This window comes from Jatropha curcas, chromosome 8, assembly GCF_041381405.1.
Source record: "Jatropha curcas cultivar XTBG-Jc1 chromosome 8, XTBG_Jcur_1.0, whole genome shotgun sequence".
Taxonomy (NCBI): Eukaryota; Viridiplantae; Streptophyta; class Magnoliopsida; order Malpighiales; family Euphorbiaceae; genus Jatropha; species Jatropha curcas.
Window position 1 is genome coordinate 3,245,511 of NC_143158.1, and position 21,413 is coordinate 3,266,923.

Here is a 21,413-nt window from a genome sequence, read left to right on the forward strand (position 1 = left end):
GAATTGGGGCAAAAAGATTCTTATTTAGGCTTTATAACGTGGTGGATATGGAACGTATTTTACAGGGTTCGCCATGGTTTTTTAATCGGCACCTTTTGGTATTGGATTCTGTTGGTTTGGGACGAGATCCCCTGCACATTCCCCTATTATCCTTTAACTGTTGGGTCCAGGTTCATAAGCTTATTCCCGGTTTTACTACAGAATCTGTTGCCTCCTCTTTGGGGCGTAACCTAGGTACTTTTTTGGAATATGACCCTATCCCTTATACGGATGATGAAGGTGATGATTTTATGAGGATTAAAGTCAGGTTGGATATCAGACTGCCTTTGAAACGGAAGAAGAAAATGCCAAATTTCAATGGTGGTTTTTTCTTTGCTTTTTTCAAATATGAACGACTCTTCACTGTGTGTTTTCTCTGTGGTAAGGTTGGTCACACAGATACTTTTTGTGATCTTTTGCTCAAGCATAAAAGAGAAGACTTGCAACCGCAGTGGGATGAATTAATTAGGGCCGCTGGTCGCCGGAGTAGAAGAATCGTTAGTCCTTAGTTGCGTCCAGAGCCTGTTGTTGACCAAACTCTATTGAGGGCGGAATCTCAGGGATCTGCTTCGCAAATCAAGCCTACTTTACCGGCGCATGCTTTTTTGAATTCCTTTTCGGGTGGGTTTTTAAATTCTGTAGTAGCGGGAAAGGATGGTGGCATTCCTGTGAATATGGAAACTGATGTGGGTGACATGGGCCAAGGCACTAGTATGGGCTTGGGCGAAGATGACATGTTGGACGGAATTGACCCATCCAAAAAACGAACCAAGATGGACCACTCTGCTGTTGGTGTTTCTCAGAACCAGGATTCATCAATAAGCAATCAGACTAACTTAACGGTTGACTCCTTGAATAGGAGCGACCGACAACTATGAGGGTCATTAGTTGGAACTGCCGAGGGGTCGGCCTTCCTTCGGCAGTCAATGCGCTCAGGGATTTAACTCTGAGTTATAAACCTGGAGTTCTTTTTTTTATGGAGACAAAAACTCATGCTTCAAGAATGGAGGAACTACGGGTGTTGTTACGTTTTGATTTTTGTTTTTCTGTGGACAGTGTTGGTATTGGTGGAGGATTGTCATTAATGTGGAATAGAAGTGTTCCTCTTTCTATCACTTCTTATTCTCGTAATGTTGTGGATTGTAATGTTGCAGACTCGGGTGGTAATTGGCGTTTGACATGTTTTTATGGCTATCCAGAATCTGGGCGTCGGCGAGCGTCATGGGAGTTGCTCCGTTCTCTCTCTATGAGAAGCCCCCTTCCTTGGCTTTGTGTCGGGGATTTTAACGATGTTGCTGCTACTTGTGAAAAGGAGGGAGGTGTTCAGCGTGCGCCCTCACTTATAAATGGGTTCAGACAAGCTCTAGTGGATGCAAACTTATCTGATTTGCCTCATGCCGGTTCTATTTTTACATATGTTTACAGGCCGAACACTCCTTTCTTTTCAAAAGAGAGGTTGGATCGGGCAGTCTCTACTCCTTCCTGGGGTTCTCGATTCCCTGAGGCACTTTGTACTGTCATTGCAGCGCCAGTTTCTGACCACTCGCCGTTAATGGTGGACTCTGTCTCTTTGTCCTCGGTGGCGGCTGCTAGTAAGAAATTCAGGTTCGACAACTCTTGGTTACTTGATTCCAATTTGTTGCCTCTTGTTAATACATCTTGGGTTTCTACTGTGGGTTCTGACTTTCTTTCTAGACGTGATGTGCTAATTGATAAAATAAGAACCTGGGGTCGTGCTAAAAATAAAAGCAGGTGGCAGAGGCGAGATTTTGTGCACCGTCGGCTGGTTGATGATGAGGGTACTCTCCCACCTGACGTGGTTCTTGAATTAAAAAGAGAGTGGAATGCGATTTTGGAAGAAGATGATATTAGAGTTAAGCAACAGGCAAAACTGTTTTGGTTCAAGAATGGAGATCGCAACTCCAGGTATTTCCATAACTCTGTTAAGCAAAGGCGTAGGGTGAATAAAATTGATAAATTGCGTTTGCCTGATGGGACTTGGACAACTAATGATTCGGATGTTCATTCTTTAGTGCTTGGGTATTTCACAGACCTGTTTGCTTTTAACAGTACCGATGAAAATGAGATTCTGGCTTTGGTGCACCCTCGGATTAGTAATGAGGACAATGAGCAGTTGCTGCGTGTTTTTTCGGACGATGAATTTCGTGCCGCCCTTTTTGATATGGATCCTAATAAGTCACCTGGCCTTGATGGTTTGAACCCTGCTTTTTTCCAAAAAAGTTGGGGTATCCTGGGTCCTGATATTAGCAACGCTTGTCGCCTTTGGCTTAGTCAAGGTACATTGCCGCCCTCTCTTACTAAGACTCTGCTAGTTCTAATTCCTAAGTGTGATAGCCCTGAATTTGTTAAGGATTACAGGCCGATTGCATTATGCAACTTGTTGTATAAAATTTTAGCCAAAGCTCTTGCTAATCGTTTGAAAATGGTTCTTCCGAAAATTATCTCTGATTCACAATCGGCTTTTATCCAAGACAGAATGATTACTGATAATTTTCTGATTGCTTTTGAGACCATTCATAATTTGAAATGGAGGCCTAGGGGTACTATTGAATCGTGTGCTTTGAAAATTGATATGTCAAAAGCTTACGATCGTGTTAGTTGGAATTATTTAACTAAGATGCTTTTGGCTTTGGGTTTCTCTGATCGTTGGGTTAGTTGGATGCACATGTGTTTTGCTAAAGTTACTTATTCTGTAAATGTTAATGGGATTGAAGTGGGACCGATTTTACCTGGGCGTGGTCTACGTCAAGGTGACCCCATTTCTCCCTATCTTTTTTTGATTGTGGCAGAGGGGCTATCACTGTTGTTACAAAATGCTGAGCGTAGGGGCCTTATCCATGGGTGTCGTGCTGCTGCTAATTGCCCAAGAATCTCTCATTTATTTTTTGCAGACGACTCTCTACTGTTCTTTGATGCTTCTTTGGATAAGGCAAGGTGGGTAAAGGATATTCTCGGAGCTTATGAAGTTGCTTCGGGTCAATCAGTTAATTTTGGCAAGTCTGGATTGCTCTTCAGTTCTTGTGTTTCTGATACCTTGAAGCATGACATATCTGCTGCCTTGGGCGTCTTTTTGCCACTTAATGGAAGCAGTTACTTGGGTTTGCCATCTTTAGTTATGCGGAGCAAGAGGCAAATTTTTAATTTTCTCAAAGAAAGGTTGTGGAAACGGATATCTAGCTGGAACAATAAGTTTCTATCACGAGCTGGGCGTGAAGTTATGCTCAAAGCAGTTGCTCAGGCTATTCCTAATTATTGCATGAATGTGTTTCAGCTACCTACTACTCTTTGCAATGATTTGCAGGTGATGATGAACCGTTTCTGGTGGAACGGTAATAAGTTTGATGGGCATGGCATAAACTGGTTATCTTGGGACCGTATGTGCGTTAGTAAGTCAGGTGGTGGTATGGGGTTCAGGGACCTTCATTGTTTTAATGTTGCTTTGCTAGGGAAACAAGGGTGGCGGTTGTTGACCAAAACTAATACTCTTCTACATCACGTGTTTAAAGCTAAATATTTCCCAAGGGGGGATTTTTTGTCGGCTAGTGCCACTCCAGGCCAAAGCTTTGTTTGGAAGAGTATATTGTCCTCTAAGCAGGTGTTAATTCAGGGGTCTCGTTGGCGTGTTGGTAATGGTCAGAATATACATGTAAACTCTAGTCCTTGGATTCCTAAGGATGATGGTTTCTTTCCAGATGATGGCCAGCTTTTTATTCCGAATGCCATGTGTGTTTGTGACTTGTTTGTGCCTGGAGAGAATCGTTGGGATGTGAATAAGCTTATGAATCTATTTTCCATTCGGGATTTGAGGGCCATTCTTTCAATTCCTTTGAGTATTATGAATAGAGAAGACAAAATTATTTGGCATTTCCACAAAAAGGGTATTTATACTGTGAAGACAGCTTATTATGAAATTTTCAATTCTTTGAGGCATTATCAATTGCCCTCTAATGATTCTGTTTGGAACAGAATTTGGAACCTGCATGTGCCTCCTAAGATAAGGGATTTTATGTGGCGAGCTTGTCGAAACATTCTTCCCACCCGGTGTAAGCTTGTGGAGCGCGGTATTGGGGTTCCTAGTGCTTGTCTTTTCTGCCCTGATAATGAGACCAGTGATCATGTTTTGTTCGCTTGCCCTCGTGCCCGTGAGGTTTGGAGAATCAGCGGATTTATTCTGCCATCGGGTATGCTTTCTTTTAATCAGTTCTTTGAGCAAGTTTATTTGAACTTGGGTAGAGATAAGGCTGCCACTATTGCGACTATTGCATGGAAAATTTGGGCTTCACGTAATGATATGTTGTGGTCTAACAAGTGGCTTCCTCCTGCACTGATTGTCCGACTTGCTAGTGATTATCTTCACTCTTTTGTTGCGGCTCAATCATTTCCAGCTTCTTCCCCATCGCTAACTGCAGGTCGTGCTTCCACAAGTGCTCAAATGGTTGAGGGTGCTGATTGGTTGGGTTTTACAGATGGCGCTATCTTTCCTAGCTCAGATTTTGTGGGTTTCGGCTGTCTTTTTGAAGATGGTGAAGGCTCATTCTCACTTGCAATTTCGGGTTTTAATGAAGGTGGTCACGACCCTGCTATAGCTGAGGCGCTAGCCTTGAGGCAAGGCTTGCTCTATGCTGTTGATGCCTTTCCTGGTCCAGGCAGAATGTTTACAGATTGCTTGTGTCTTGTGCAAGCTCTTTACTCTTCTTCTATTGATTTTTCTGATTTTGGATCTATTGTTATGGATTGTAAAGCTATTTTGTTGACTAGACCGGACATTAGTGTGTCTTGGGTGTGAAGATCGTCGAATAGAGGTGCTCATTTGTTGGCCCGTGCTTCTATTCGCTATGATCGTTTCAAAGTTTGGGTTTCCATGCCCAATACTCTTGTTGATTATTATCATCAGATTAATATATAGAAGCTCTGCCTTCTTTTTCAAAAAAAAAAAAAAATTAATTGATCTAATTTTACAAATTAAAGTCAATAGAAAAATTTTATAAATTAAAATATTTAATAAATATAATTTTACGAGTTAAAATATTAAATAAATTAAATTAAAGATAACGTTGCCAAAAAAAACATTTTTACCATGTGCCTTTGATTATTATGAAAATGCACAAACACATACACTGACTCTTAAATTTTACTATAAAAACAAAAAAGTCTGCCACCTTCAATTTTTTAAATAAATTAAATTACAAAATTGTATATTAGTTACTAAACATCTTATTAAATAATAATTAGATAATTAAAAGACGTGAAAATCATTGTTAAATACTTTGACTAAAAGATATTTTATTAATTGAAAAATGTATGAAGTGTATTTAATAGTTGGTATTTTACTAGTTGAAATTTTTAATAAATTCTTTAAATTGAAAGTTAAAACTAACACCGTCTTAATTATATACATATTTTTAAATAAATCATTAATTTTAAGTGGCAATGATTTATATTAATTAAATTAATGCGTCAGCTACTAATTCACACGTACAAGTGTTTTACTCGTAATATGATATTATATGTAAAAAAATAAAAATATAATAAACATTCTGCTTTTTTTTTTTTTTTGTTAATTAATTCACTAAAATAATTAATTCAAATAAACTAGAATTACATTAATGGATAATATAATTACTCTCTTTGAGACCTTTTTTTTTTTTTTTTTTGTTAATTTTGATAATCAATAACAATATAGAGGAGTAAAGGTTTCATAGACTTATTATATTTCTTAGACTTATGTAGCCAAAACCAGTTCTCAAAATTATATAAGAGTTGAATGGCATACGATTCTTTTTTTTTTTCAAAATTTCAAAATTAATAATTCTATTATTCTACTCTGTCATCTAAGAAACTTGAGCAACATTAACTACACACAAGGGTATTATGGAAAAATTAAAAAAATTCTAAAAGTAGAAATAGGACTATTACTTTGATTTTAGAGACATTAAAAAATGGACTTTTTTTTTGTTTTTTAAATAGAAGATGTATTTTTAACTTGCAGGAAAATTTTTAAAACTTGGCATTGGATGTGAGAATTATAATTATTATGTAATTCATTTGAATTTTAATGCAAAAAATATAAAATTTAATATAGTTAGTAAATTTTATTTCTTTATTTATTTCAGTGTATTTTTTCAGATTTGTTGAAACCGTGGTATAATTTTGAAAAGTATTTTTTCAATTCAGAATATTTTAGAAAATTGATTTTATTATTATTGTGATAATAAGCCTCATTTGATCCAAATGGCATTCTAATGAAAATTAGGATTTCTAAATTAAATCAATGAAAAAGAGAAAGAAAAGAAAAGAGAACCTTTCTAGCTTTCACTCACTTTTCTCGTCATTTTCTTGTCCACTGAAAGCTTTATTTCTTATTTTTATTATCCTCTTTCATCTCAAAACCACTGTTGGACTTAGAAAAGACAGTGGAGCTTGGTGAGTAAGTAATGCTTTTTTCTTTTGGCTTTTCCAACGTCTCTTTCTCAAGAAAAGCAAGTAAAAAAGAACTGAAACTCAAACTCTGTGTCATTTTGGAATGAAAATGAAAGAAATGAAGGTCAGTCAATCTGATTCTTTTTAAGCATCAGCTCATGGAAAAATCTCTGTTTGCTGTATCAGTAGGCATGAAGCAAGAAATCAAATCGCATTTGTGCATTAGATAGAACATAATTAAATCCATTTCACTGTAATTTACACTAAAAATATCCCATTTTTAGGAGAAGCACCAAAGAAAATAAAGGTGAACATGATTGAAAACCAAAAGACTTCTGCCCAAGATTCCATCATGAATCATTAAGAGAAAGAAGGGCCTAATCAATAGGCAACTGTGAATATTCATATACTTCTCTTTGTTGGTCTCAAGAAATGAAGGTCATACTAATCAACAAATGATTACTGATTCAAGAATGCACTACATACTTTCTTTTTTAATGTAAAACAGATGGAGATTAATGCATATCTACAATCATTTCCCCTTTAAAAATTTCCATGGTTTCGACAAGAAAAGAAATGAAAGAAGAAAGCTTAGATAGTTGATGAATGAGCTAGATTTAGACCAAAGCTAGAAAATAGATGATCATAGAACTCAAGATAGCTAAATGACTACATCATTCCACTACTCATAACTCAGAGTTACTGCTATAACTTCAACGACCATCTTCAAACCGGTACTTACTATCATTCAAATATTTGAAGTATAACAATTGTAAAACCATTTACATTAAATTTAAAAGCCCCATATGTACAATGGTGTTTGAACTAGCATAAGGAAATGTTTAAGTTTCTGCACGTTCAATACTTACATTTGGGGCAAGCATGGGTGGTAGTGCTTGAGCGAGCACCACACTTGTAACAGAACGCATATCCGCACCTATAATCACATAAAAAACATGTAATTAATGATCGACACGGTTAGTTCTGCCTCTCCTTTTAGCTACTCAGAAACTGGAATTCAACCAAGAACTGTGATTAGTCGCACAGGAGCAGCAAAACTAAATGCATTATACATAGTTAAATTGGGACAAAGGCATCCATGTTATAAAAATGACATGAGTAAGTTCCATGCTTGGGTTATGTTCTCGATTTAGGATTAGGACACGCAGACATTATTATAAGCATCTTGAAAAACAAAGATTTCAACTCTCAATTTGTTCAAAAATCTTAAACCTGATGAATTTGTTGAATTTATTAAATAAATTCATGAACAGAAAGATGCAATACCCAACACTCAATTCTTTGAGACCAAAATTTAATAGTTTTTAAAATATCACAAACCAGATTACTAAGAGACTGCTTGTTTTTGTTGAATGCAGAGTTACTTTTAGCATAAAAACGGACCTGCACTTCATATAGAAGCAACCAACTGATCTTTCCACAAAGAATTTGCACTTTGGACACCTTTTCCAGTTCTTCCTCTTTGCAAGATCAATCAACAAATTATCATCGCCTTTCTTCCTCAATTTCTGGAACTTTTCACAACCAATCTCAGAATGCCAGGAAACCTTACACTTAACGCAAAATCCTCTTTTGCAAACAGGGCACGTTGACTCTGTATCTTCAACTTCCACGCCTGTATCATTAATCAGGAGGGCCGAGCAATCCCTATAAGGACAGTAAAATTTCTGGGACCCATCAATCATAGACTCGCATAAAGCGATACCCCACCTATCAAACAGACCCTTCGGAAGGATGTACCGGCAGAAATCAGGGTCTAACACGCCTTGACAGTCTGATACAGGGCAAGAAATGTTCATAAAATTATCGTCAAGCTTGGAAGCAACGTATCTAACAATACAGTTAGTACAGTAGAAGTGTGTGCAACCCTTGAAATTGAAGGAGTCACTTAAGGTCTTCCTCTTAATACAAATTTCACAAACGAAAATTGGAGAATCAGTATTTTCAGTTTCAGAATCAGAAGACAGCAATACCTCTTGAATTTCAGGGTTTTGATGATCTTCTTCATTACTGTCTGTGTTAACTGACTTGGGTGTGAAGAATACATCATCATCATCATTGATGCCCTTTGAATGAAAAAACCGATCTTTAGGTTTCTTAAGCTTGTAAAACAAAGAAGATACCTTGTTTCCCATTTTTCGCTCGAATGAAACACTGATTCTACTATACTAAAGGCACTGACTTCACTTAATTGTTTGTAGAAGCCTTACTGTGTGTTTTTGAAGAGCACCGCATAACTTTTGCACCGCTTGGTTTTTCAAGTTCTAAACCAATTCTTTTACCTCGTTTGCGTCGAACCGAGACAGGAGATTATTGCAGATTCAGGTAAAATATTGGCCGTCGGATTAAAAATAGTGCCACGTAGGAAAGAAGAGTTGCTGAGATGATTCTTGCTGCAAAGGAATCGTGCTACTTTTGTTTTCGAATAATAAGCCAATAGAATTTTTTAACGTACGGATTATTTTAATTTATCATTAACTGCTTAATTGACTTTATCTTTCTTTTACTTTTTTTTTTCTAGCGAAAGTTGCTTAATGGACTAAGGAAATTGCAATTATTGGCCCTGCAATCACACAATTCCTGAAGTTGAAGTTTATGCTCTTGTGGAAACCAAATGGATTCTGTTATTTTTCAACATTCAGTTCATACTAAGAACAACCGGTTCAATCTTCTTAAAATTTTGAAGAAAAGAGTCATCAACTGTTAAACCTTATAACCTCCTAATTATAAAGGAAGGATTTGTGTTAATAAATATACAATTAGATATACATGTTGCTGAACTGTATGAATATTTACATTATGATAATCATATTGGTCGGATACATGCAAATGAACATCAATTAAATTGAATGAAAGTTCATAATAAATTCATATGTACAGTCCCATGAAAATGTCTTCCTTTTGCAAGAACATAGGCCCAATAAACTTGATGAAATTATCATAAAATTAAATTCAGGAGCAAGTGCACATATCAACAGCCAAAGGCGACGAAGCACATGCAAAGAGGAGTTACGTTCGGATGGAGTCTTCAGATTTCACATCCCACGTTATGCAGAGGTAACTGGCGTCTAACACCCCAGGCTAGAGTAGAGGTCTTCAAGGGCAGCATATAAGGGCTGGGCAGCTTTTGGTCTGTCCGCAGTACCCAGCAGAATGTCATTTGTAGTGAGATAAGGATCACCATAGAACTTTAGATTGGCATCCATCCTTGTTGCAACTATATTCCCTTCCAGTGATACACCAACGAATGCTCCTGTTAAATTTACAAGAAGAAATGCTTAGTTATCCCAATTTTCAAAAGTTTCTGATTGCTGCATAAAATAGGTGGAGGGGGCTACACAAGATATAAGAAAAAGTTGTAACTATTGCAATTTTGCTTCAACAACCATTTAGTAGTTGATTATTAGGATATTCCAAGATCAATAAGCTTTTACCAATAATATGCTTAATACTCGTCCATTGCAAAACAATATCTACTAATTCAATATCCCTATTAAGACTTGCATTAAGCATGTCCTTAAACCTAAATGTGCTATTAGATCACTAATACTAAAGAAAAAAAAGAATTTCACAAGAAGGTCAAACTAAGAAATGTGGGAGAGAACACCCTGAAAACAGAAGGTTTAATCCCTGTCCTCCAGGCTCTCTCTGCAGATAGAGTAATCCTAATAAACCCACAACTAGCAAGCAGATGACTCTATATATTGACTTATGAGGTAACATATTATAATGGCACACGCTCACACATTAAGACACAAAAAAGAAAGTCCATCTTCTCTTTTTTGAGATAATAATGTATCTAGCCTCCCTCCCTAGAAAGCTATCCTACTTTTGCATTGGAAAAACACATGCACAAAGACAGGTACTTTCCCATTCATCAAATTTATGTACATAAACAGCAAGATAGGGAAGCACTAGTATCCTGAAAAATTTTGGGTAGACAGTATTGTAAGACATCTGTCACAATCAGCTTCCTTGATATGTACAGTACAGTTAATAATTTCCAAACAGTCACCGAAGAAGGTCTTGTGTGAAACAAAAACGCAGGCAAAAACATCCCCAGATCACACCACAAACACCCTCCAACTCCAACTATAGAACCATATGATTAAAACCCCACCTTGCACAAGAATGAGATAGTAACCTCTCATAGAATTTTTCAGTTCTAGGTCAATAATGTCATCCATAAGACCAGTCTCTCAACAGGGCAGTTTATTCTTCTAGTAGGTCAAAAAACAAACATTCAGAATACAATACCTTTGCTACAACTGTAAGTGTAGCACATGCCAGAACCTCTATCCCCAGCACGAAGGTCTGCCTCCAGCACCCTTCCAACAGGGCCTGCTGCAGCACTGCAACCAGCACCAAGTGAAAAATGCATGCGACTACAAAATGTCTTCACAGCTTTCATATCATGGAGGACAATTATATAGTCCATGAGCTCACCCCCAATCTGAAAAATAGAGAGTGAATAAAAAAGTAATTAACTGCAACAAAATGTGACATCAATATGCATACATCTACAACAAACATAAACCTCTTGTATAATAAAAGAAAGAGACTGGATCATTCCTATCATAGGAAAACACAATAAATTATCATTATCGTAAAAGGAAAAGGAAAAACTATCCTTCAGTTTCCTGGACACATGCATATTCTCAAATTTATTTTTGCCTGCAATTGTGTTTTATTAGATAAACCACAATCTCTGGACATCCACAGAGTTTTATCAATAAAGAAGTTCAAGGATGAAGAATTATATGCTATGAAATATCACCTGTGCACCCCATCCTAAACCAACAGAGCATATGGCAGATGGGGCAGACCATGATCCATTTGACCTTCGAGCAACAACCAAACCGGTACCAATTTTGTAAGCAACTAATGCACCAGCTTTGGCAACAGTTAATATTGCCAAACCTTTGGCTCCCTTCAGAACTGCTAGAGGTATGGACCTATCAGGATTCATTCTAGCAACCTGCCATGTCATGCAAAATTTTTCAGATTTAATGACCATGAATACCTGGATCGATGCAGAAGAACCAACAGTTTCAGCTAGTTAATCATTGTATAAAAGGGAAAAATATAAACACATATCCATGAGTCAGGAAAAAGAATTTATGACAGACACCAGTAAGATAAGAAGAAACTTGTTGAAAAACAAAATCACACCTGACCGTAGCTTTTCAATGTGTTGGATGCTTTGTATATCTCATGTTCCATGGACAAACCAACAGGAAGGTTCAACCACCCTCTTGAACATGTCCAATCCATCACATCATGCTTCGCAACTTGCACAGCATTGCTAATAGTATTTATGAGAATTCCTTGTAAAGGATCAAGCCTATCATAGCAGGCATCACAGACCCTCTGTGGATTCCTCTCCCTAAACTTAACGGGTAGCAAGCACCTTCCTTTTGTGCATGCTCTGCAAAAAACACCACCACAAAGCCGACAATGATGCCTTCCACGGGTAAGTGCAGTAAAAGGAGCAGTGCACTGCATGCAAACTGTAGTAGAACTATCTGGTAGCCATTCTGGGGGTTCAGCTTCCAGCACCTCTTTATATGCAATATAGTTAATCCCACTTGGTTCCAAAAGTGGAGGGGCGCTTGGTATGTAAACTGAGGAATGTAGATAGGTGTCTCCATTCTTTTCAGACCCAAGAAAGGAAACATTTGAACTAGGAAGTTGTTGATTCATTGGAACAGATGGGCCTTTACTCCGTCCAGTCAAAATTGCAACTAGACCACCTAAAACATTTTTCAGGTTGACCTCTGGAGGCTTATTAATTTGCATTGCATTGCAATTATCCTCGTTCAAATCATATTCCCCATCAATGAAGTCTTCAGACTCAAATGGAAACTGGACAGAATAATCTTCTCTGACAGACTTTGAGCCTAAATGGTGAGCAGTTACACCTTTCGTTGCAGGCCATACGGGATTACTATAGTCATCAACATGAGGGTACATATTTTTCTGATTTTCTTGCTTAGAAAGTGAAGTATATCTAACTTTTCCTTCAAAAGTTGCCATGTACTACACCATATGCGTGGCCTATGATTCAAAATAATAAGAGATTGCACTGCAATTATCCAAGGTTGCCTTTCAGGGCCTGAATGGGTAAAAAACAAAAAAGACAAACGATTCAGCCAAAACTATGAAAGTAAAGTAGGCAACCAAAATAAAGTTACTAAGAAAATTTATGATCTGACAGAGTGAGGGAATTTTCAAATTTGTGATAACAAAGACTCCGTATTATTTAAGAACCATAAAATACCTCTAATATTCAAAAGATTCACATCTTCACATCTTAATTCTTAATTATGCAGAGAAAATTGAAATAAACCAGTAAAAAATCCATAAACACCAACAAAGAAACTTTTAATTCACAAAAACGGACAAGCAAAACCACGAAGACATAAATTGGCTTCCAAGTAGGGTTTCTTGTAAATAAACTTTTGTACGTTACCTTTCCTCTGTGGTAAAGAAGGAGACTTAGCATCGAAGTTTAATTTAGGAGAAACCAAAGGATTGATATACAAAAGTACCTTTCTGCTATTGTGCGATCTCTGATGCGAGCTGAAGTTTCTGTCGGTAATAACAACGATGGCCACAACCACACACCAAAACGCCAGAAGGAAAACGAAGATAGATGATCCAGCCTCAGCCTGTGATGCTTTGAATTTGAGTCGACACACCTCAAGGAACTTGCTGATTAGTTTCATAGAAGTCTGTTGGGCTCGAATTGGAGTAACTGAACTTAATATAAGGACTTGTTTCTTTTCTGTCCTGTGCAAGCCATTTTTAGGCTGAAACTCTGGGCCCTCATTCATTTGTTAGTATATGGGCCAGGCTCTGCATCAAATATCCAACAACTAACATGCCACAGAAGATGCACACGTGGCAAACGCTTTATGGACCTTGACCAGCACCACATGGATATAATAAAACAACACGGAAGACAGCTGGCAGAAGTTTGTTGACGTGTCAAACAATTCTCTTGTGCGTTTGACACATGGAATACAGCCGGAACAAAATTCAACAGTGGCAAAATTGTTATGTGATGTGGAAGAGAGCCAGAAAAATCGGAACGACCTGGCCACATGTCAATGACGTGGCAGTATCTGTTCACGTGTGTCCTGCTGCTCAACCGATTAGAGATATGTGGACGACAACATGAACAAGTTACTGACTTGGCAGTAGCACCATGATGACTTGGACAATTGTTAGGAGCCGTGGATGACGTGTTAGGTGACCTGTCAAGCAGAGCGAAGTGACACATAGATGACGTGTTAGGTGACCTGTCAAGCAGAGCCAAGTGACATGTATATGACATTGCCTGTTTAGACGTAGCAATATATGTTCCACGTGTAACCCGAATGGTCAATGGTTGATGATGTGTCAACAAAGTTGATGCGTCATGCGCCTGCCACACGACACGTGGACAACAACTGGCACGTTGTGGCTGATGTGTACATATCATGATCACGTGGTGGACAGTTGGCTAAGACTAGATGATGTGGCGACGAAATGATGATGTGGCAACTGTTTGATGACACGTGTATGATTAGTTGCGTCACGTGGTGGACATTGGGACAAATAAGTTACGTGTCATTAGCATCAAGAGGACTTGGACAACAGTTAGCAACTGTTGATGATGTGTCACATTCCGCCACGTGGAAGATAATTGCAACATCTATGTGGATCCTACAATGGTTAAAGTCTGATGACGTGTCAAAAACATATCTATCAATTGCTTGCACGAGACAAGTGGACGACAGTTGGCACTACGGAATGACGTGTCCGATTATGATGATGTGGCGAACAGTTGGCTTAAGCGTATGATGTGGCGCCACATGGATGACAGCTAGCTCACGCAGATGACGTGTTAATGGTAATGATGTGGTTGACAGTTGACTAGCACGGATGATATGACGCCACATAGCGGACTGCTGGTACTAAATTAATGACATGTCTTATTGTGATGATGTGTCGGGCAATTGGCATAACCACATGATATGACGCCACATGGATGCCAGCTTGCACCCTTCGAATGACATGTTCATGGTGATGATGTGGCTGATAGTGTGTTGACACGGATGATGTGGTGCCATGTGGAAAGCAGCTCACACTCTCCGATGGCTTGTCTTATTGTGATGATGTGACATACAGTTGTTGTTGCATGGATGATGCGAAGCCACGTGGAAAACAGCTAGCACTGGGTCAATGACGTGTCTGTTGGTGAGACGTGGTTGATAGTTGGCGCGACGAGATGATGTGGCGCCACGCGGACGCGTTGCAGAATCTGCTAGGATGAGAGACTAACATGGCACTACCACCATGACAAGTTGGACAACAGTTGGCAAACGTTTTGATGACATGTCAAGTTCTCAACGTGTTAAATGGATGACATGGCTTGTGAAGACGTGGCATTATATGCACGTGAATCCGTATGGTCACTCTATGATGACGGGTCCAGAAAGTATATGCCTCAGTAGCCTCTCAAGCCGACATGTGGATAACAGATGTGGCAGTGTGGCTGACGTGCTCGCTTGATGATGACGTGGTAACAGCTGGCTAGGTCGAGATGATTTGGCAGGACATTGTCTCTTGTTCGCAGTAAAGTAGAAACGCAGCCGTTTCTGTCGTAATACAGATGCCCGGGTGGAAAGGAAGCGAGAGAAACAGGAAGGCAGAAAATGTTGATCTTGGCTGCAACAAGGAAGGATTTTCAGACGCTACAATGAGCTCGGGCGGCGATTTTGATTATAAAATATTGTTTTGAGTCTGAATTGCTTCCCAATGTTTTCTGGATCTTTACCAACTCTTTGGAGCTCCACTTTCTTCTCTTGTTTGCAGTCTGATATTTTCAATTTCTCCGATTCTCAGATTTCCACGCATCAATTTCCAAGCGCTTCATAGGGATCTGATGACGAAGGAGATGGTCATTTGACAGTTTTATGATGCATCTTAGCAGCAGATTCAAGACCTCTAAGAACAGCATAATGAATTACCTATATTATACACCAAAATTAAATTTCCAGAGTAAGGATCATTGCAGTGCAATCTTCTTCCTTTTTCTTGTTTTTTTTTTTTTTTTTTTTTTTTTTTTTTTTTTTTTGAGGCCAAGAATATTTATAAGTATTTCATCCTTACTTTTTTTTTTTTCCTTGTATTGGGGAAGGGATATATCTTTGGATTACTTCTAAAATCGAATATTTTCATTTTGCTCATCTTATTCATTTCTTTTTTTCTGTATTTTTTTTTACAGTGTAAGTCACTTGGATGGGAGATTCGAAATCGAATAATTTATTTTTATAGTTTTTTTTTCCCCTATTGAGAAAAAACATTTATCAAAATGGGGCTATAATTTCCCAATGTTTTCTAACGAAATTTTGATCAATTGAAAAATCTAAACTCGCAATAGAAGTGAACTAGTTTGAAGCCTTTATGCAGCCTATTATACAAGAAACGATGGCTTAATCCAGACACTAAAGATGCTATCGCCAGAACAATAGTACAATTCCACAGTTACCAGTGTCCATCTAGGCAGCAAGAGTCGTCTACGAGATAAATGTTTCACAAATGCCCTGGTTGAGCAAATATAAAAGTGAAAAGAACAATCCCTAAATTCACTATATATAGTAAAAAGGAAATACCTACCCTAAAGTAAAAAAAAGACCTATATTTAACGATCAATCCAAATAATGCGTTTCTGCACGGCTGAATGCATAAATTCATTCATAAATTTTATCATTTTAATCACGTGGCACCCAGACTTTTAATTTAACATATTAAATACTTCAATTTATAAAATTAGACCTATTAACACTTCAAATTCTATGATTAGTTTATTGAACACTTCAACTTCAAAAATCAAATCAATTAAACACCTATTAAATAATTAAAAATATCAAAATTATTGTTCAAAAATCATGCTAATTATATATTAAATCAATATTTTACATAGAAAAACCGAAAAACCAAAAACTATTGCTATTAGTATGCAAAGTTATCAAAATTTACAAGTGCATAATAGATCATTCACAAAGTTCAAAATATCATAGAATTAAAGTTGTAAAATTCAAGAATGAATTTATGTATTTAGCCATCTTATAATTAATTGAGGAACAAAAACTACATAAGACATTAAATAATAGCTAAATTGCCCAGGACCCTGATTGTTAGATTGTTCTCACATTCATTTTACACGGGCAAAGATGGTGACAAGAACCTGCCAAAGAAGAAAGTGAAGAACTAAAACTGTTTCTACTTTGCTCATCAAAATTAAGTGAACTGTCAATATATGATACAAACAAATAGTTTGTGCATTAATTGAGTTTCAAACTTCATATTCGCGCCTTCTTAGTAATTTGTACATCATCATCAAAATGGCCACCATCACCATTCGAGTCCTTCTCCATTTTCTTTCTTGCTAGTATTTTATTAATCTTGTGCAACTCGTTATTAAGCTTCTGGTCCTTGTTTTGTTTCCGTGTCTTCCGTCCATCTTGCATCTTCACACCAAACTGGAATGCAGCTTTTGGCATTGCTTCCTTCTGCTCATTGTATTTTGCCCATTCCTCTTCTGTCTCAAAGTCCCAACGATGAAGACGACCTTTTGCCTGTTGGACAGTATTTTGACATATAATTAAGCACCATTTGTTAGAGTTCTTTGGATTAATACCAATTACAAAATTTAAAAGGACAAATCACAGTCATAACTAATTTTTTTCAAGGTCTTGTCAGAAGTAAATACTAAGATGAGGTTAGAGGAACCTGCTATATAAGACAACTAACTTTAAAATCGTCAAGCAGGTTTTTTTTTTCTTGTTGTCAAAACAAAAGTACAGTAAAATAACATTCTGAGATGGGTCACTTACTCGTCCACCCATATCCATTTTTGACAAGTCATCTTCATCATCACTGTCTACAATCTCACGATTATACTCTTGATACCCTGGATAACATTCTGAATAACTCTCGGAGATAAAGTTGGGATCCTTTTCTCTGGCATCTTTCTCCCTCAATTGTTGAAGCCTCTGATCATCTCGCTTGAACACCGACCCTAAACCCCGATCCTTTTCTTCTTGAGTCATGAAGCGTGGGTCCTGTACAATGTTTGAAGCTGCTTGCAAGTCATATGCTTGAGCAGTTTGCTGGAGATACTGTTCAGAATATGCCAATTGCTCAGCATATTGGTAATCCTGCCACTCTCCCTGGTAGCCACTAGCTAATGCTTGTGCTTGCATTGCATCGTATCCATTCTGAAACAAACAGGCAATAGAATAGTATATTAAGCAGACAGGAGAACAAAATGCAATTGTAGCAACATGCACCAAAATAAGGTAACTGAAAATTAAAAGTTAATTTGAAGCATTTCCTCCTCAGCTTTATTTTTTTCACATATTTCCTTTTTTATCCATGTGCAGATGTAGCTCCTTAAGAGCTATCTACTTACCAGATCTTGCCATTCCTGAGAAGGTCCAGAAGGCGGTACTGGGCCATAAACAGGTTCATTGAAATAGGAAACTCTGTCCTTGTTTCGAGGAGACTCTTCCATGTCCTCTGAAATAGGGCTTTGGCTCATGTCTTTTCCAGGAACAGCATAGTCAACACCATCTCCCACAAATATGTCATCTTCTTCTTCCCGGGTAACCATTGGTCCCTGCTTCTCTCGAGAATCCGACTGAATTTTCTTGGGAGGTGGTGGTGGTGGTGGCGGCAAAACTTCTCTTTCAGTTTTATTGTTTGAGATCCCACCATTAGGTTTTGAATGCTTATCCTCTTCGTCATATTCATTGCCAATAGCTGAAATTTTTCCTGTACATAAAATAAAGACATTAAAAAAACCCCTTGTGCAAAGGAATTAATAAAGTATCACACACTGAATGATGCATTTGATGAAGGATGACAATAATAAGTACAAATTTGGTACAAATTAAAGATTTTTCAAGTTCCCATAAAGAAGTTAACCAAGTCTGCAATGTACTCAATAGCATTGATATTAAGGAGTAAGATGATTTTATTCAGCTTTTTATAGTATATTTTACTGAGATAAAAAAAATGAGGATACATAAGATTCAGAAAAAAAAAAGTACGTCTATTGACAAGAAAGTGCATATGGCAATTACCTTTTGCATCTTTCTCCTTCTTTTTCTTCTTCAGAACCTTCCCAGAAGATCCAAGGCGAAGATATGACATGATTTTAGCAATTCGATCCAGCACTGATCCATCAACACTAACAGTAACCATTTCCTAAAAAAAAACATGTAAAATCAGATATGCCTTGTTGTTTCTCTTGGACTAGATTGCTGCAACATATGAAGGAAACACAAACCTCAGGCACTGGACAATCTGCTCTACTCCTGTGCAACGTGGTTGGGATGTCGTGAGAGTATCCACCCTCCTAAAAATGCACCAAAAAAGGGGAGGAAAAAGATGACGGTGACTTCAAAAATATTATGCAATAATAATGAAAATAATCTCAGGAGAACTTATATGAAATCTCTTCTAACAGCAAATCATAGCTTCACCAATAATTGCCAAAAGTTCTTGGGCTCCATTTAGGAAATCTAACACCCCTATTCCTTCCTGTTTTGCACAAGCAAAAAGCCTGGCACCATTACATTCCTAACAGTAACATTCTACTACAGCCACTAGGCAAGTCCAAGGTCCATATAGCCCCATAAGCTGCAACAAGTAATATTCATTGTTTCATTTGTTTATAATGAGTTCAACTCAGAAAAAGCAAGCATAATTATCTTGGCCATTCAAGGTATATGATATCAAGGACTGTTGGTAAACAGGAAAAAAATTATAAAAAACTAAAGCAGTAATTTCCTCAGAGAAGCCTAAAATTCATATTTTCTCCTCAATGCAGTGCCCGCCAATTTTGCTATCAAGCAACCCACCAAATAGCCCTTTTTTTCTGTAAAGACTAAAATTATAGACCGATTAATAAAAATTGCACTCAGAATAACATAAAGATCCTGAGGTTCAACAAAAGTCACTGAGAAAGTTGAACAACCACTAATACACCATACATTTATGAATTAATATAAGCATAGAAAGCAAGAAAATTCATACCATGTTAAAAATAAATGACATTCGACCAGGAAGAAACATCTCATTTGTCTTCATAATAGTTTGAGGCTTCACTATGCATTGATACACTGACTGAAACAGGGAAATGAGACATTCAGTAAAGAGTAAAGAACTTAAGAAAAGCGAGAAACTAACTTCTCTAGTTAACTAAAACAAGAATATTATCCATAGCTCCACTATTCACAAAAAGTTGCACACCTTTGCAGTTGCAGTGCGAAATGACAATTGTTGGTCTTCCTTGGAGGTTCTGTCAACCAATAACAAGCATATGTTAATGCAAACAAAGACAAATATCAAGCTTATGAGCCAAGGAAACTAATGCCAAGCCAATTAGAAGATGTCTTGGCCATCTTGCAAGATAAATGAATCTTGAAAGATGTCACAGATAGTTGATGACTAATGACAACCAATCCATGTTTCTTCTTATGACTGTTAATCGATTACCAACAAGCTGTACACATGGGTGAGCTGTGTTAAGCCTTTCCGAGGTCTAAAAAACTACATCACTAGCTTGTTATGATATAATCACATATCACAATGGATGAGGAGCTTGCTTCCCCTCGGCCTGGGTTTATTTAGTATGCCCTCAAGCTTTCATTTAATTTTTTATTTACTAGCAAACTTCATTTCACTATACTTATATACACTTCTCATTAACTTGCTTAAATAGTTCATAACATCAAAAATAATTGCTACCACACGCAAAACTTATTTCCATATCTCTAAATCATAGTTGCTGAAACACAACAAAAGAATTTTTTGGACAATTCAATAAATGAATAAATAAACATCAATTACCTAGACTTCGCATCAGCATCATCTCCGGCATCTGGCTTCTTATCAATTTCACTTCTCACTTTATTAAGTAATGCATAATCCAATCCTTTCACCAAATGCGTGTGCTCCACATCACCTGAACATCATTTCTCCACTTAGCAGTTAACTCAAAAATGCACAAAATCTAAGAAAAAGTTAAATATATAAGCATAGTATTTTGGTTACACAAACACGAACCTCCAAGATACTTGCTCTTCTCAATGGAAATCTTATGCGCTTCAGCTGACCGGAGATCAACAGCACCCGGAGGAGCAACCGCATGAAAGGACCCCAATTCGGTGGGCTCATAATCGGGATTTTGATCTTCTCTTCTCTCCTTTGCACGGTCCCTATATTTCGGTGGTTCTGGCTCTTCTGGTTTCTCCTCTCTGAAAATTTTCCATTGTTAGAAATATGAAGAGAAACTTGAAGTGCATAAATTACCACTACCTCAAAATGATTATCCACGAACTCGTTACTTACTTGCGACGAGCGATTTTCTCCTTGTAATGTCGTTTGGACGATGTCATTGGTCAAATTATTTCAGAATTTGGTGCTAATTCAAATTAAAATTTGTTAATTTAGAACTGGAAGGCTTCGAATTGTCTGAAATTGAGAATTTCTTCTGTTAGGGTTAAGATCGAACAGGGAGACAGTAGGAAGGAACAAAAGGAAGATGGGTTTGTTTTAGGGAGGGTGAACTAAATTACGAAGATACCCCTCCTACCTCAACCTGATGCACAAATACGTCGTTTCTTCTCTTATCCATCCGGCGTCGTTGGCTTTCATTTGTAAATTTATTTAATAAATCTTAAGAAAATATATCTTTTAGAAGTCGGTTTGTTAAGAAGACTAACGGGTACCGACGAGATTTGCCTGAATGAAAATGCATTATAATAGTATTAAAATTTTATTACTTTTAATTTTGAAAAAAAAAATAATTATCGCATCAATTTATGATGTAATAGTTTATGAGTGTCTTTGCA

The 21,413-nt window shown here is 37.4% G+C and overlaps 3 protein-coding genes and 1 long non-coding RNA gene across 4 annotated transcripts; 1 reads left to right on the top strand and 3 right to left on the bottom strand.

Moving 5' to 3' along the window:
• Positions 1 to 7,188: 7,188 nt before the first annotated feature.
• On the bottom strand, positions 7,189 to 8,847 carry LOC105638359 (E3 ubiquitin-protein ligase RSL1). The gene is made up of 2 exons (XM_012222151.4): positions 7,885 to 8,847; positions 7,189 to 7,417 (listed from the first exon to the last, which is right to left on the bottom strand). Exons 1-2 carry the CDS (start codon positions 8,634 to 8,636, stop codon positions 7,339 to 7,341), a joined length of 831 nt encoding a protein of 276 aa, XP_012077541.1. The 5' UTR covers positions 8,637 to 8,847; the 3' UTR covers positions 7,189 to 7,338.
• Positions 8,848 to 9,273: 426 nt separating this feature from the next.
• LOC105638026 (RING/FYVE/PHD-type zinc finger family protein) lies at positions 9,274 to 13,247 on the bottom strand. Its single transcript, XM_012221734.4, has 5 exons — positions 13,053 to 13,247; positions 11,674 to 12,616; positions 11,279 to 11,479; positions 10,759 to 10,954; positions 9,274 to 9,754 (listed from the first exon to the last, which is right to left on the bottom strand). Exons 2-5 carry the CDS (start codon positions 12,535 to 12,537, stop codon positions 9,570 to 9,572), a joined length of 1,446 nt encoding a protein of 481 aa, XP_012077124.1. The 5' UTR covers positions 12,538 to 12,616; positions 13,053 to 13,247; the 3' UTR covers positions 9,274 to 9,569.
• A 1,413-nt stretch (positions 13,248 to 14,660) lies between these two features.
• Positions 14,661 to 15,824, top strand: LOC110009952 (uncharacterized). The gene is made up of 2 exons (XR_002284872.3): positions 14,661 to 15,549; positions 15,776 to 15,824. It is a non-coding gene; the product is annotated as an uncharacterized LOC110009952 (long non-coding RNA).
• Positions 15,825 to 16,573: 749 nt separating this feature from the next.
• Positions 16,574 to 21,172, bottom strand: SMU2 (RED family protein). Its single transcript, XM_012221735.4, has 10 exons — positions 20,911 to 21,172; positions 20,626 to 20,816; positions 20,410 to 20,524; positions 19,810 to 19,858; positions 19,594 to 19,683; positions 18,845 to 18,913; positions 18,639 to 18,762; positions 17,966 to 18,327; positions 17,388 to 17,771; positions 16,574 to 17,129 (listed from the first exon to the last, which is right to left on the bottom strand). Exons 1-10 carry the CDS (start codon positions 20,955 to 20,957, stop codon positions 16,854 to 16,856), a joined length of 1,707 nt encoding a protein of 568 aa, XP_012077125.1. The 5' UTR covers positions 20,958 to 21,172; the 3' UTR covers positions 16,574 to 16,853.
• Positions 21,173 to 21,413: the final 241 nt, after the last annotated feature.